Genomic DNA, 15,424 nt, shown 5'->3' with positions numbered 1-15,424 from the left:
CCTTTCCTAATGCGTAACCTACAGGGATATTTACGTGACCTCCATGATTAAAACCATTAATGTGTTTAATAGCACTGGATATGCTACAGACCCAGCTGTGTGACCAGCCAGGTGTTTCCATGTGTGTTAGAGGCCACCAGATGGCTATCTCTGCCAAACTATTTTGATACGTGCTGATCTGAGTTTTTGCTGGCTGGGTTCCTGAGATTCAATACTTCTTGCTTCTGGCTAGTAGCTCCTTATAATTAGGAACATCCTTATTGTCCATTTCCACAGCCACTTTAAGTCAAACAGGTTTGTTTTTTTTTTTTTTTTGTTTTCCACAAAAGAAAGATTTTTTTCAATACTGTCCACTTTGAACTCACTGATGTCCTCCCTAGCCTGCAAACTGTTTTACATGGCATGATACATTGTCCATGCAGAACCACTTACAAATCCTGTGTCTTTGTCTTGCTTCCAAAAAAAAACCCCAACACCCCAAATAAATCCTTTAAACATAATTCCTAAGAGCTTTTAAGGGTTACAGTTTTCTAATAGAAATCTTCAGCCAGACCTGGATTGCTAAAGCCAAGCCTCAAGTAAGCTTAGAGAAAATGAAATTGTAAGGTATCATGGAAAAGATGAGTATGGACCCATCATCCTGTCTCAGTAACTTCAGAGGAGATGTGCTAAAGGACTGTTTTTATTCCAAAGCCCTGCTCACAAACTCCATACCAAGTTCATTTATGTCACTATGTGCTTTGTATTAGAGGGCCAGACCCTTCATTCCAACCCTAAACAGCACTAAATTTGTACACACTATAGTCTTTTCCTTCCAGGCTTTTACTTCCCAGATGGACTGTGTGCACGGTAAAAACAACCATGAAGTCTTTGCTTTCAGTTCTTGTTTTATCACTGAAACAGCACTAGTTATAAAAGGATAACTTAGATGCATCAGCACAGCTCACTTCAGCTCAGAGTTACTGTGTCCTTTTAGAAATACAGAACATTCAACCTGTATTACAACTGTGCACCTTAACATTCCCAGGGCCAAATCATCCAAGGTGTTTATGTACCTGGAAATCATCCAGTATCCCCAGTAAGAAGTATGTTATAGTACAATTGCAAGGGCATTTGAGTGAGTTATAAAGATGGAAACACACAGCAGAGATCATGAGAATGATTCTTGGTGTTTTTTTGTTTTTTTTTTTTTTTTTTTTTTTTTTTCCCAGAAGCCCTGAGGACCAGAATAGAAAAGTTCCAGTAGAAATGTCACACAGACCGTTTAGCAGCTAAGATGTCTGAAAAGCTGGTGAGCTCAGAAAGCTCAAATTTGTAAATTGCTGTAAGTGATGCACAAAGAGGTGTGATGTATCTAAAAAGCAGATTCATTTATTTTGAAGTTAAAAGGATTTCTACTTAATGAAGGTATGCTGTATCTCTGGAGATGCCTTTTGTCCTCCAGCAGAGCTACAGATAAACCCGGGAAAAGGAGAAAGCTCCCCAAATCCTCTGAATTAGGTCTGATCAGGTGTAACAAGAATGCTTATTAGCAACAATTCATATCCAGGTGGGTATATTCCCCACCTGACAAGGAAAGTTCTTGCAATAAAACCACAACAAATAAAGGGAAGTAGAGGAGCTTTAAAAAAGGTCATTACTAATCTGGCCCGAAGTCCATGCACCTATGTCTGAGTTAGCCATTCCCAAGTCACTTGCTGGGAAACCTTAATTCTGCAAATTATCTTTCTGTGTGAAAGAGGCACTCTAGAAAAACACCTTTTTGCATGCATGTGTGTTTTTAATAAATAAAGGGGAAGAACATATAGCTCACACCATAGGATCAGGTTTAATTGGTCGATTGGACACTCAGGTCCAGGTAGGAAGGTTCAGTTGATAATTCTAGAACTGATGGGACTGAAAAGCATCAATATGGAGCATTACATACTAAGCACACTTTTTTCTCACAGATTTCTACCCATTCCCATTCCAGTCTTAGTCTTTGGGCTTTTTTTAATTTTTTTATTTTACTAAAGGCCCAAAATGGGAACTCCATGGGGTAAAGTGCACCTACTGTTTGCTGGAGATTTTCTAGTGCTGACATCTCATGTCCACAGCAAAGAAGGGTTAAGTTCCACGGCATAATATAAACTCCTCACTTTTTTTTACAGGGAAGAGAGAAAATATGTCTTATAAATGAACACCTTCTGCCTGTGCAGGCTCAGGCATCTCTGGAATAGTGGCACAATGACCTTGGTGGCTCTTTTGAATGTTAATCTCCAAGATAAAACAGTTTCATTTAGACTGTTCTGGGATCCCAGCATCCAATGATCTATGCTACATTCAAATGTGCAGGGTTGTGTTGTTGGTTTTGTTTTTCTTTTTTTTTTTTGTGTGTGTCTTTATCCTTAATCAGAAATAAAATCAGTTTCGCAGTTGATTCAACTGACCTGGTGAAGAACTTGGGTTTGTCCTTGTCTACAGTTTCACCTGAAGCCTTTACTACCAAGTGAGCCATACTGATTGTAGAAGTGGCTTTGCTTTCCAGTGCAGTAGATATTTTTTGAAATTCTGGCTATTATTTTATTTCTGGTAGTTTAGAAGTACATTTTCTAAATAACTGTGTTGAAGAAGAAAATGTCTTCCTAACTGCAGAGCTCTCACAAGATAAACTATCAAGATTCAGCATTAATTGTTTTCTAAGCAGTAGTTGTGCAAGTCAAAAGGTATGTGGCAGAACTGTAAATTAGCTTTTGTCTGAGGTGGTCAGAAGCTACACTGAGGAGTTTAAATCTCCTTTTTTAATTCTTATAGTCTCTTGATGCATGAGGAAACACCTCCAACAGGTGAGTGACTGAGCCAGTGCTGTAGAGAATCCATTCTAATTTGTATTCAGTATTTTATCAAAGACTGTTGCAGTTCACTTTCAAATTGATTTTCAAATGCTCTGTCCTCCTTGATACTCTGGATTTCCTTCACCCATAAAGCTGTATGAAACCTCGCAGGAGCACAACTGGTCAATGTTTGGTTCTGTACGAAACTGACTGTAGCCAGCAAAGCAGGTTTGGGAGATCCAGTTAAGCACCCAGCCAATGACAAGAAAACCACATTGGGTTCAGCTGCTTGATCTCAGTATGCATGTTAACTCTCTGGAGTTAGAAGAGGCCAGATACATGTGTTTATATCTGGATCCTTAGCTGCACTCTCAGGCCTGAGCCTGATACCATTTTAATTGATTCAAGCCAGGTAGTTCACTAGTACAATATGCCACTTGAACAATTTTTAAACCTTCATACTTTCACTTTGTACTGGAGCTTTTTGATATCAGTTACACTGCAGCACTTTGAGTATCTCTACAAACTTTTACAACATGTTTTCCAGATATAGCTCTGAAAGATACTGGGATACTATCTTGGGAAGACAAGAAGCAGATGAGGATGACATTTGTTATTTCAGCTTCTTCACCAGTGTCACAGCTACCAAGTTTGAACTGGTTACTGGATTTCAGGCTGCTGAAATCAAACTCTACTCCATTCGTTATCTGATGGCATCAGTTGGTTTTGATTTTTCTTTTTTGTGTGTACACAAGAGGTCTTTAGAGGTACTGCAGAAGCCACTGTGCTGCTTGACATGGTACACTTCCTAGTATAGTAGGCTGAGCAAATAGTCTGTGTGTTGCTATCTCCAGTAGAAATTTAATTGTTTCTAAGGCATCTTTTTTCTAAAGGCATGGAAGTGGAGGCAAATTACAGGACACGTATTGGCAAAGGAGGTATAAATTACATAAGTCCCTTAGGAAGGAAGAAAAACCCCCAAACCCGAACATTTTACCCAGAGTATGTAAAAGTCATAAAACATGCTCTATGTCACATACATTTCAAATAATTATCAAATTAAGTGCATTCCATTCTGTATTATCACATCTTTGTCAAAATTAACATTATCAAATAAGTTAAAGTCAAAAACGATTAAAAAAATTACCCCAGTAAAAATGCACCTAGCACAATATTTTAGTGTAAACACAAAGATCTGTGATAAATGTTTTGTGCAGTTGCTCTCTTGTAACAAAATGAAGGGCAAAGAGGATTAACAATTTAATTCAGTGCATAGTTAAACTGGTTGGCAAACTTCTCATGCTTTCTTTGGTCCATTTGGTTCATTGCTTTCACCACCCGTTTCACAGCACCTCTGAAAGAGAAACAAAAAAATAAAAACAGTTATGTTGATCCAACACAATCTCAGGAAATGTTTATGAATATTGGGGGAAAAAAAATGAACTATGATTAATCACTACCAGGGTTCTAAACACTGCACTGATGAGGCTGAACAAATTCGTCTTGTTAACTAAATTAGCTGCAGCAATACAAATAGTTTCATTCAGCAATGATTTTATTAACACGAGTAAACAAATTAAAGTCTTTCAGTTTAATGGCTGTGCATTCCACCCTCCTAGCATTATGTCTGATAGTCACACAGAGCAAGTTTGATTTTTTAAAAGCACCTAACTGCTCTCAGGGGAAAAAAAAAAAATAACCAGAAGTATTTAACAGAATCTAAAAAAACCCTAACACTCAGAAACCCTTATGAAATCCAACCTGCAGAATCTACAATGTTTTTGTGAGGGAAGGGCTTGCTCTTCAATTCACATGTAACTATAGTGCATTCAGCAACTTTGCTTTCACAGGTTACTAAAACCTCATTTCATCAGCTGTGGGCAGAGTAAGGCTCTTGCTCACACCAGCAGCATCCCCATTCCTGAGCAGCAACTATTTAATCCACAAGCACAACACTAGTTTAGGAAGACACCAGAGACTGTCATGTATCTCTGTGCAGAGAGATAGACTACTGCTGCAGAGCAGCTAAGTGCTTAGAGTTTAGCATAGTCAGGACAGTACATCCACTATCTTATTCTTATATAAAGTAGAGGAGGATCTCTGCTACCTTGTGATGGGCAAGCATTCGAGCCCTCTACAGTGCCTGCTCTGCTTGAAGAAGGCTCTGGAGTGTTCTTCAGATTCAAAAAGGAAATAAAGGAATGAACTTTGGAGCTCTTAAACTTTCTGGTGCTCCTAAATCTGATGAGGGTTTGCCCCCATGTTGCTGCTCTTCATTTGCTGCCATTGTTTCCTCCCAGTAAAGATCGTGCCCAGAGATTTCTCTCCTTTTGGGAGTGACTGCTATGCTTTAGAACTGGGTGAAGACACCTGCTTTTTTTTCCCCTCCACAAACTTTTGAATGAACATCATGCAGCTGAGATTTTGAGGGTGAAGAAAATGCTAGACAGCATGAATAGGAACAGGAGATTCTCATAAAAGACAGAGAGCAGGCCTATACATCCTTTAACAGATAAGGCAGAGGAATAGGTTCACGACTCTAGAGGAGTAAGAAAGCAGAGAAAGGCAGTAGCAGAAGCCAAGAGAAGCCTCTGTTCATACATCTCTGCCCTCACAGAAACTTATGGTTGCAGCACTTACAGCTGAGTGCATCTTGCCTAGGGCACTTTGTTCTTCACTGGTTTCTAGAGTTCCCATTTTTATTGGTTACTTTAGATGCCTCTAGCACAAAAGCTCAGAAATCTGAGGCTGATATTTGTAGGTGTGCTCAGATGGCACCTTGCCTTTATTTACAAAGAAGGAAGTTATCTCCTAACACATCTCTGTAAGACCTGGACGCTCTGCCCATGTGGGAGAGATACCAGCTAAGGGCTTGGTATGAGGGACTATGTCTCATTTAAGGACATGGCACTGATTGATGTCTCCTTTGATTTCTACATCAGCAATGCAGTCAGCAAGTTCCATCACACAAAGTGGATGGTTTCAAGTCTAGTGCTATTAGACTCTATGTTGTCACAGTCTGCATTTATCACTTCTGAGGATACTTCTGCAGGCTGTGCAGTAAAATGAAGACATGCACCTGGTAGTGCATGCCCTACATGCTATTCCAGCTCTGCTCCTGGGGTTCTCTCTGAGAAGCAAGCTGACTGTTTTAGCTAACTGTTCTCTGTAATGGCTTCATTACAAAAGCCATTTTTAAACATCTGAAAACAGAGGATACTTCTTAATAATGCTTCTAAATGGTGGGATTAAAGATTTTCTCAGCAGCAACTCTAATGAAAACCAACATTATGAAAAAACACCTGGGAAGGAGGTATACTTTTAACAAAATTCTGCCAATAAAGTTACCAGAGTAAGGAAAATGTGGTCATGGTTTTGCACTTCAAATATTGCCTAATTGGTAGGAGAAAAGTGAGCCTTTAGCAGTGCAGAGTGGCCTTGACACTTTCATGTCATGTAGGTTTTACATTAGCACCACTGGATTGTGCGATACTGTAAATGAAATGAGATCCCACTTTGATGATCTGTGTGCAATTTCACTTAACTTTATTGGCAGACGAGAGCCTGGGTTTATCACCTATACATTTCAAGTAATTTGGGGTTGTTATAAGGAGCCAAGGTTATCATCTTGTTTAGTGCTGCAAAGCATGAAACCTATTAAAACATGACAGGTTTGATTCCCTATGCCTGGCACTAACACACGCTCAAAATCATTAACACAAACCACAGTAAACCAAAACCAGCTTTTAAAATTTATTTTGTTAAAGCTGATATGAAATTCTGATCATTAGAAATGCATGTGTCTGACTTCTAACTATTATCAGGTGACATGAGAATTTAACAGAAAATGTGCTATTTCTGTAACTAAAAGCAATGTGCATTTGGCTTTGTTATTATAACCATTACATCAGAAAAGGGGAAATAGAGTTTAAACAAATATTGTGCCTTGGATGCTGTTCAACTCATCCACTATGTTTAGGGAATAACCCACCATTAATGAATTTATAATAATAATTTTGCTTTTTTGATTTGACAACTTTACACTTTTCACTTTCCTTTGACTACTTCATTTTTGACATGTGAAACTCTTTAAATAGCTGCAGCTGCTTTCCATTTGATAAACACCAGAGTATGCTTAGGCAAATTTATGTTGCAGCCACATCTAACCAAGACTAGGCATCAGAAATGGCATAACAGAGCAGACCTATGGAGATTCTATACGTTCTAAAACCCATTCAGCTTGGTGGGTTGGTAGGCTCCCACTTCCATATGAGCTAGCGTGCCTGATTTAAAGCTAACTCACATATGCCTACCTAAGTCGTGGATACACCTTTGTTCAGCCACCCAAACAGTTTCTTCTTGAGCTAAATGTAGGCCAAGAGCTACTGTTTGCACATGTGCTGGGAGGAAAGGGAGATGTATAGAAACAGCGCCACTGCAGGAAGAATACTGTGTCCACATGTCTCTGGTACAGGGAATAATCATCTCCAAACTCTTACACTGAAGAGAGACCTGCAGCAGGTTCCAGTCTTTGATATTTACAAAAGACAGCAGGGGTTAAGTGAACAAGGACCATAACACAAGGATCCAAATATTTTTCTTAACCAGTTGAATGCATTCTCAGTAAAGGAGGAGGAAAATGCAATGGCAATCTGTCACTGAATAATCTCACAGGAAGGGATCACTGTGGATACATACTGGACGGCACTGCATCAGGCCCTGCTAGCAATTTATTACACCCAAGAGTGAGAGAAAATACACAGGAAGCCCAGGCAGCAGTCACAAGTTTGGGAAGGTCTCTGAGAATACACCAGAGGCTTGAGGGCAACTGTCAAGACACTGCTGTACACCAAAAGTCAAGGGTTTTCGACAGATCCTTTTATTAATTGAAGTTCTGCTCAGGAAAGCCCATCTTAGGCTTTCAAAAGGAAAAACTTCATTTTCACTCCATCTACACTACTACAGTGTGTCTGATGCTGTCAGTTGTGTCACTCTGAATACATCATCTTCTTTCCAGATCCAGTACTATCGGTACATATAAAGTAGCATCCATCTGATTAATAAATGATCATCCAGAGAAGCTACTACAGCAATTAAAGGATTTTTAAAAAATTGAAAATAATAATAATAAAAAATCTTTCATAGGGAAATTTTATAAGTTAGCTGAAAATCATTCTCAGAGATATAACCTTGGTTATGCCTGCTACTCTTTACCCTCCAGAGATATGGAAGGCATTCCTGCTCTGCAATTAGCAAAGAAAGTTGTTTAGTAAGTGCATGTTAAGGTAGAAACAAAAAGTACCATTGAAACAAAGGGAAACAGCAATTTAACAGGCTTTAGAGAACGTAAGCATCTTACTTATTGAAGACTTTCTTCTCAAGCCGGGAACGAGAAGTATTAGACTGCTGCTTCAGGTCTGTCAGATTCGGGTATTTTTTCTTCTTCCCTTTCTTTTTTCCTCCTTTTCCATTATTTTTAGAGGAACCAAGATCCACTCCTGTAGCTGCTTCAACTTCTCTCATGAATTCTGGATCTCGCCACTCTGTTAAAAGAAAAAGCAGGCACTTTGAAACTCCAAACCCAGGTAGAATTTGCAGTCTCCTAAGGCAGAGGTTCTTGTCACCACTAGGCGAGGGCAGAGTCACTGTGCTGTAAACTGCATACACAAAGGAAGGGGAGGATAAAGCAGTTAGCCAAAACGACAGATCTTGATGAAGAAGCCCTGTCAGTCTGGGATTAGTATGTATTATTAGCTGCTGTAGATAAAACTGTTCTGCAGGAAGACTTAAGTCAAGTTTTCACAGTAGCACAGTAGCAAAATTCCAAGAAGACTATTCCATGTAGGACAGGTGACATAAAACAGTGATTATCATTTAGAAATTGAACAAAATGCCAACAATGTAGCTAAGGAACTTAACTCCAGAAATAAATTCTGAATAAGCTTAAAAATAAAGCTAAAAAAATGGAATATGTCAACTTTCGAGCAGAGTAAGGGTGACAATACTGTAACTTTTCTGCATCAAGGAATCATATTTGCTTCAAGCCATGAACTGGTGTATCTGACACCTAAATAGCATTCTTGAATAAGACAACATGACCCTGTTGCCCGGAGCCCAATTTTGCATCTGAAAAAGATACTACTTTAAGTATCCCACATTTCCTCATTTTAATTATCTAAATCAAGTTTCTTCTCTTGACAATAGCACAACAGTTAATTTAACTAATCCAAAACATGTTTTACAGTTTTATCAAAACCTTAACACTTCAGAATCCAACCATATGCTGTAAATGGATTCTGATCATAGATGCCACCACAGGAGAAAGCATCAACAATTTAGACTGTGAACTCTTTGAGAAAGCCATGGTCTTTCACCTTTAGTGTAAAGTCTTGCATATTAGAACAAAGTAAAAAACAGAAAGTAAAAATGTAGCTAGACAATGGATATCTTCAAGGGGAAATTTAGAAAAATAGCATTGCATTATAAAGATTTTTTTTCCAACCCATATGCTCAAAATGTAGCAAGTACCACTTCAAAGAGTAACACAGTCCAGACTCACCATGAATGTCAGAATTCTGTATTTTAATAACCAGTAATTGCCAGTCATTCATCATATAGTTTCCTGTATGTCAGACGGCCTTTCTTGCCTACAGAGATTGTACTAGCAAATGTCTACTACCCTTACCTAACATCTATGTAAATACAGAAAAATAAACAGTCCTAAACAACTACACAATTTCACTTATACACCAAGATTGTCACTGAGTGTGACAAATATTGGTAACAACATTTCAGGAAGGTCAGAGGCAATGAGAACATGGTGTTTAGGAAGAGCAGAGCAATTTTCCAAAGAAAGGTTAGATCTAACCTACTATGATACATGAAAGCAAGGACTGATTAAAATCCAACACACCAAAAAGCACAGGGAAAATGAAGCTGTGCAAGAACTGAGCAGGAGAAGTATAGAGGGAGAAAATACAACACATATACTTGATAGATCGTAAGACCTCACAGACTTTTTTTTTTTTTTTTTTGAAGGAATACAGAACAGCACAATTCAGATACAGGAACGATTAATCCAAGATTAAGGAAAACTGTCTAAACAGTTTATCTCCCAGTAATAAGAAGGCGTCACAGTTTAGGAACCCAGTGAATGGAGCAATTGTTTAAACACAACGAAAAAATGCCGGCATCCAGTAGAGATGAAATGAGCATTTGAGTAAAATGAAGGAGCAATTTAAAAGCCTTTGAGAAAAATCAATAGAATGCCAGGGAAGAGCAGCCTTTTTGAGCATTGATGGGCCCCTAAAGCTCTTCATACATTGTTACTGAGTTTAGCAGCAGGGAAAAGAAAATTACACAGTTTGCAAGGGTAGGCGGGAATCAATACTGTAGTTAGTAAAGAGATGCTATTTCACATCTGACTGGCCAGCGGCCTGCCTTCACCAGCCTGTCCTGATACCTGTTTGTTAACAAGTCACTAAGGGCTGAAAAACCAGATACTCTTCAGGGTTGACACAAAAAATAGGCACTTAATTTGCTCCTGTGTGCGAACTATTGGAAAAGGATGAACACTGCAGATTAGCAGGTCAGCGTAATCCCACCTGATTCATTGTTTCAGGACTGAAGAGCCCAAAGCACCATTTTGTGAACATTAGCTAGAGTTTAAAATTTTACACTAAATTAAAAAACACTCTATAATAACAATGACAGTGTTGTCAAAACACAGTCATTATCACACAAACTGCATTACTTTTACATAATTGTTCTTCCCTTCAATCACACAAGGATGAAAATAAACCTACCATCCGATAGGAAAAATATGTAGGAAGAATTTAACCATGCCACTGACCCCCAATTTTAATGTTTTTTCAAAATTTTTCAAACTGTTGTCATTAGCAAATGACGTTGTCAATCATAAGACCAAAGCACTCACTATACAGAGTGGGTTCCCACTTGTATATTTTCCATAGTAGCACTGCTCAGACTTGCTTCAAGTCTTTTGTAAGTAAAAAAAAACCCAAACCCCAATGCAAACCAACCAAATACCCCTCCCAAACCACAAGCCCAAAACATGCAAGCAAAAGACCATTTAAAAAAGGTTGATGAAAATACTGTAAGACAAATATAAAAATAGGCACAGAAAAAAGCAAGCAACAAAAAGCAGTGGATAAAAGTATTTAGTGACATCTGGTATACATATGGCTTTAGAAACCTGTGAGGTTTTGTCCAATAAATTAAGTGCCATAGCCTTTTCAGTATCTCCCCAGACAGATAGGATGGACCTTTGTATGACATCTCAGCTTAACAACGGCACTCAATAATGCAACGCAGCAATGTCAACACTGGTTTGGGACTAACATACACATCCTTGTGGGCCAGAGGTGAGAAGCCTCTAACAACACCAAGCTGACACTGTAATAAAAATAAATATTATGTCTAGCTTCAAGCAATGGCAATTTCACAGGGAAAAAAAAAAAAAAATCAATATTTTTCAGTGCAAGTGATTTTTATACTGGAGTATAAGTTTCTAGTTTGAAACTAGTCCCCCAAGAACACCTACTAGTTTAATTTGCTAGTTTTAGTTTGTCATAACTAAGTTGGGAACTTCCCTTTTTAGCACACCACCCACACCCCTGCCCCAGTTTTGCTGTGACAGTCCATCTGTGCCCATGCTGTTGGCTGGATACCAGTTTAGAGCACTTCACTCTACCTGGACAAGGATGGAAACTGCCTGCAAACGTCGCACTTCAGCACATGCAAATACCAGAAGGTGTTCAGTAACTGCTGCATTTGTGTGGTATTGGTAATTGCCAAGCACGCTCAAAGATGGCCAAATTGGTATTAAAGGAAACTGGGTGGGTCAGTTGTATGTTTAAATGCACATTCACTCGACATAGATCTTTTTGGATAACAGATTGACAACTGTTTGTTATGCTCTGATGAGGTTTTGTAGAAGGTTCAGTAGCCTCATTAATAATATATATAACTGAAACTGGTGAAATACTGAGTCAGTCAGAGTTTAAGAGAGAACTAACTCTTTAAAGGGAGTATATTACAAGATATCAAAATTATAATGCCTATGGGTAAGTTTAATTCGAATGCAGAACACTCACCTAGAATAAATAGCTTAAAACAGACAATACTAAGACCTGCTGGAGGAAGGCAGATTAGATAAAAGCTTTGAAAACAAATCTGTCCCATCCAATTATACACTATGTCTTTGCTGGATAGATCTTCCTCCCACTTTTGCAGTCCATCAACTACCAGTAGCTTCCTGGTTGCAATCCGCCCCAGTGCTCTATGAAAATCTACCTTCTGTCCATCACTACTGAGGTTTAGTTCTACTATTGCAAAAAAGTCTCTTATTCCCCTTGGAAGTCTTCCTGCCTGTGCATTCATTGCTTGCTGTCTTTCTCATTGCCTGCATTCCTTACCTAGCAGTCCAAAGCTAAAAATGCAGTCCTGGCTAAAAATGGCCAAATAATCTTGGGGGAGGATGACCCTTCCCTCCACACCTGAAAGCAGCAGCCAGGATGCAAGGAGGCAGCCATTAGTTTTGTTGTCCATCCCCACTGTTTAAAAACAAAGTCCAGAGTATTGTACAGGAACATCTAAACAAATAAATAGCACAGGTCTGCTTTCTCCCTTTCTGAAGCCCATCACAAAGATCATGCCTATTAGAACATCCAGACTAGTTATAATGCCAATAAAGCCCAAGGCGAGGGCTTCCCTAGTTCAGAGTATTTTCCAGCAATGCTGCACAGATGCACAGCATAACAGGACCAAGAATTCTCCTTCTAAAACACAAGTAGTTAAGTCAGTAGATATAGGAAACGTAGAATAGGGTAGATATGAATAGATACAGGAAAAACAAGTTCCCGCATTGTGACAAAAAGCCACTCTGCCAATATTTGTGGTGACACAGTGATCCTAATATTATCATCATTACATTACGTAAATCACAACTGTTAGGGACCAGCAAGATTAGACACCTTATTTTCAGAAGGACGGGAACAGTTACTGTCGAGCATTTCCCAGGAAATAGGTTTAATTGTCCTTAATAAACATGTTCCTTAAGATAAAGGCCATAATTTGTCTGTCTGAGAAGTGTTAGGAGCATTATGACAACTACTGGAAATAAAGAACAAACACAATGATAACCTTATTCTGTGTACACATGCATCCATATTTACCACATAAGCAAGAATCACTGCAAATGATCTGCAAATTAAAATCAACAGGAATTTAAATGAGACAATGTGGTTAGGAGCAAAACAGAAATATGATCCAGTTCTGTGGTTCTCAACCTGTGCCTTTAGTAACAAAAGAATTGGAGCTCTTCCCCCCTATAGCATGTCACATTTACTGTCCAACTGTATACTAAGATTGCTATCCAACTTGTATCTACACTGTATCTATACATAGATACAATATATAGATACAATTTAGATGCAATATATTGTAGATGCAATATATGAAACATATAGATACAATGTAGGTACAATATATACAATTATTTTACAGATTGTAAATATATTGTAGATGTAAATATTGTGTACAAAATATACACAAACATATACAGATATTACACTTACGTTTAAAGCTTATCTCCCACTTCTGCCTCTTTTTTTTTTTTTTTTTTTAAGATGTTATGCAGACACAAACCTGGCTGAGCCGCTTGCTTCTCAAATCGCATCTTTTCTTCTCTGGCTCTGTCCTCTGCATTAACGGGAATTCCAGATTCATCCCGAGGAATTATCTTTCCATGGAAAGGGCACTTCAGAAAGAAAGGGGAAAGAAAATCTCAACATTTCTGAATAAAAAGAAAATGTTTACATATTACTCAACATAGCTTAAAGCCAGACACTGGAATCAAGACACAAAACTCTACACTTGATTCCCAGTCCCTCTTAGAAAGCATCAGGATCCCATAAACATCATGTGTTTAATATATTCAGAATCTCAAAGAAATAAGCTTTTTGTGATATGACTCTCCAGTTTCAAGAGGGCAGGTAGCATATCCTGTCAAGTCTGGAACAAGGGCACCAAATGCTGCGTTATATGGTGTTGTTTATGCTATAACCCTATCTTGTAACAATCCCAGTTAAGGTATTTTAGTACATTCAGATCCTTCAGTCTCAGATAATACAGGAAGAACAGGGATATTAGAACCAAGTATTTAAGCAGAGCATTTCTACTCAATAGGATTCATAATTTGAGGCTATGTAGGATTTAGCTTTCATAAAACCTAGTTCGTTAAATAAAATCTCTTTGCCCCTCAAACACCCGAGTTTCTAAAAACACTTAGTACCAAATATGCCTCTAAATGAGGAAAATTTTTTGACAACCAACTAACCGTCTCTGCTTTACTGTCAGGTACTCATATATCGCAGCAATAATTAAAATATAAATACCTATGATGAATGCCAAAAATATTTGGGAGTTCCTTAAATGTTTACAGCTTCCTTACCAAAAGGATGCTTCCCATATGAAGTACATATTAACAACAAACTTCTCCAGACACAATTTTCTTCCACTCCCTTGAGCTGTATTTACAATGTGAAATAAACTTTTATGGACATGCTTTAATGAGATCTTCTCCATATAGCACTTATCCTGGAAGTTATGTAACTTGGTGCCCACCTTAATCCGATCTTGTCTTTCACACAGACTTCCATCAGGCATCGGTGCTCGACATTTATGTTTCACTGGTTCAAACTTGCCAGCAAATGTTATATATCTAGTTTTTAACATTTCAGTTATTTCTTTGTTTTCTACTTCTTCCTCTACTTCACTGGGTGCCCAAAATCGATGCTCAGAAGCAAATCTGGGAAAACAACAAATTAAAATTTTTCACAGAGTTGTAAGAAAAAACATAAAGATGCCAGTATCATCCTGTGGTAAGCTTACATATAAAAGGAATGGAAAATTTACTAGTGAATTAGAAAAACCTAGGAATCTACCATTCTTTCTTAGGACTCCTCTGTTATGAAGATGTTTTTAAAATATCACCAAAGCCTGTCTAGTATTGATTTCTTGTTTAACCTGCTAACCTATTACAAGTCTTAGCTCTAGTTCACGATCTGACATTCAGAGTCAGTTATCCGACATCCAGTTTCAGTGAATAACTTTGTAATTCTGTAGTTAACATTCTTCATAACAAAATACTTCTATGATTAAACACAGAAGATAGATCAGGGAGGAAAGAGTTTGATCTTGTCTAATCTTATTCCTGGTAGCTGCTCTCCTGTAGCAGCAGAGAAGCAGGAGCTGAAATCACAGTACATTGCAATATACTGAGACCAAGAAAGAGAGCAAACAATCAGCTGAGCCTTACAGAGATTCTTTCTTCCAGGTTCTCCTATACAGTGTCCATAAATCTGAGAAACTTACGGGTGTGAAATTAATGAAAAATTAATTATGAAATTAAGCTAATCCATTGAAAATCTGTTTTAAAATTAGAGATCTTACCTATATTTGCAGACACATATAGGCAAATACACAAAGATGATTAGTACTATGTCAGTGGATGTGGGCGGTGGGAAAGAAGGGGAGCAAGGATGCTTGAGTGATGTAGTATTTTCAAATTTTCTCAACAGTATTCATAT

General features: G+C 38.1%; 1 protein-coding gene across 2 annotated transcripts in view; it reads right to left on the bottom strand.

Annotated features, from left to right (window-relative positions):
* Positions 1-1,809: 1,809 nt before the first annotated feature.
* Positions 1,810-15,424, bottom strand: part of UVSSA (UV stimulated scaffold protein A) — a 56,058-nt gene continuing 42,443 nt past the window's right edge. For both annotated transcript variants that reach the window (XM_074865555.1, XM_074865554.1), the window contains 4 exons: positions 14,460-14,643; positions 13,482-13,593; positions 8,173-8,356; positions 1,810-4,167 (listed from right to left, as the gene is read on the bottom strand). In XM_074865555.1, coding sequence (XP_074721656.1) covers positions 4,074-4,167; positions 8,173-8,356; positions 13,482-13,593; positions 14,460-14,643 — 574 coding nt within the window. In that variant the 3' untranslated portion in view covers positions 1,810-4,073. The remainder of the gene's footprint in view (positions 4,168-8,172; positions 8,357-13,481; positions 13,594-14,459; positions 14,644-15,424) is intronic.

Source organism: Strix uralensis, chromosome 4 (assembly GCF_047716275.1).
Source record: "Strix uralensis isolate ZFMK-TIS-50842 chromosome 4, bStrUra1, whole genome shotgun sequence".
NCBI classification, from domain to species: domain Eukaryota; kingdom Metazoa; phylum Chordata; class Aves; order Strigiformes; family Strigidae; genus Strix; species Strix uralensis.
Note: the sequence above shows the minus strand (reverse complement) of the source record. Positions and strands in the feature narration are given on the sequence as shown.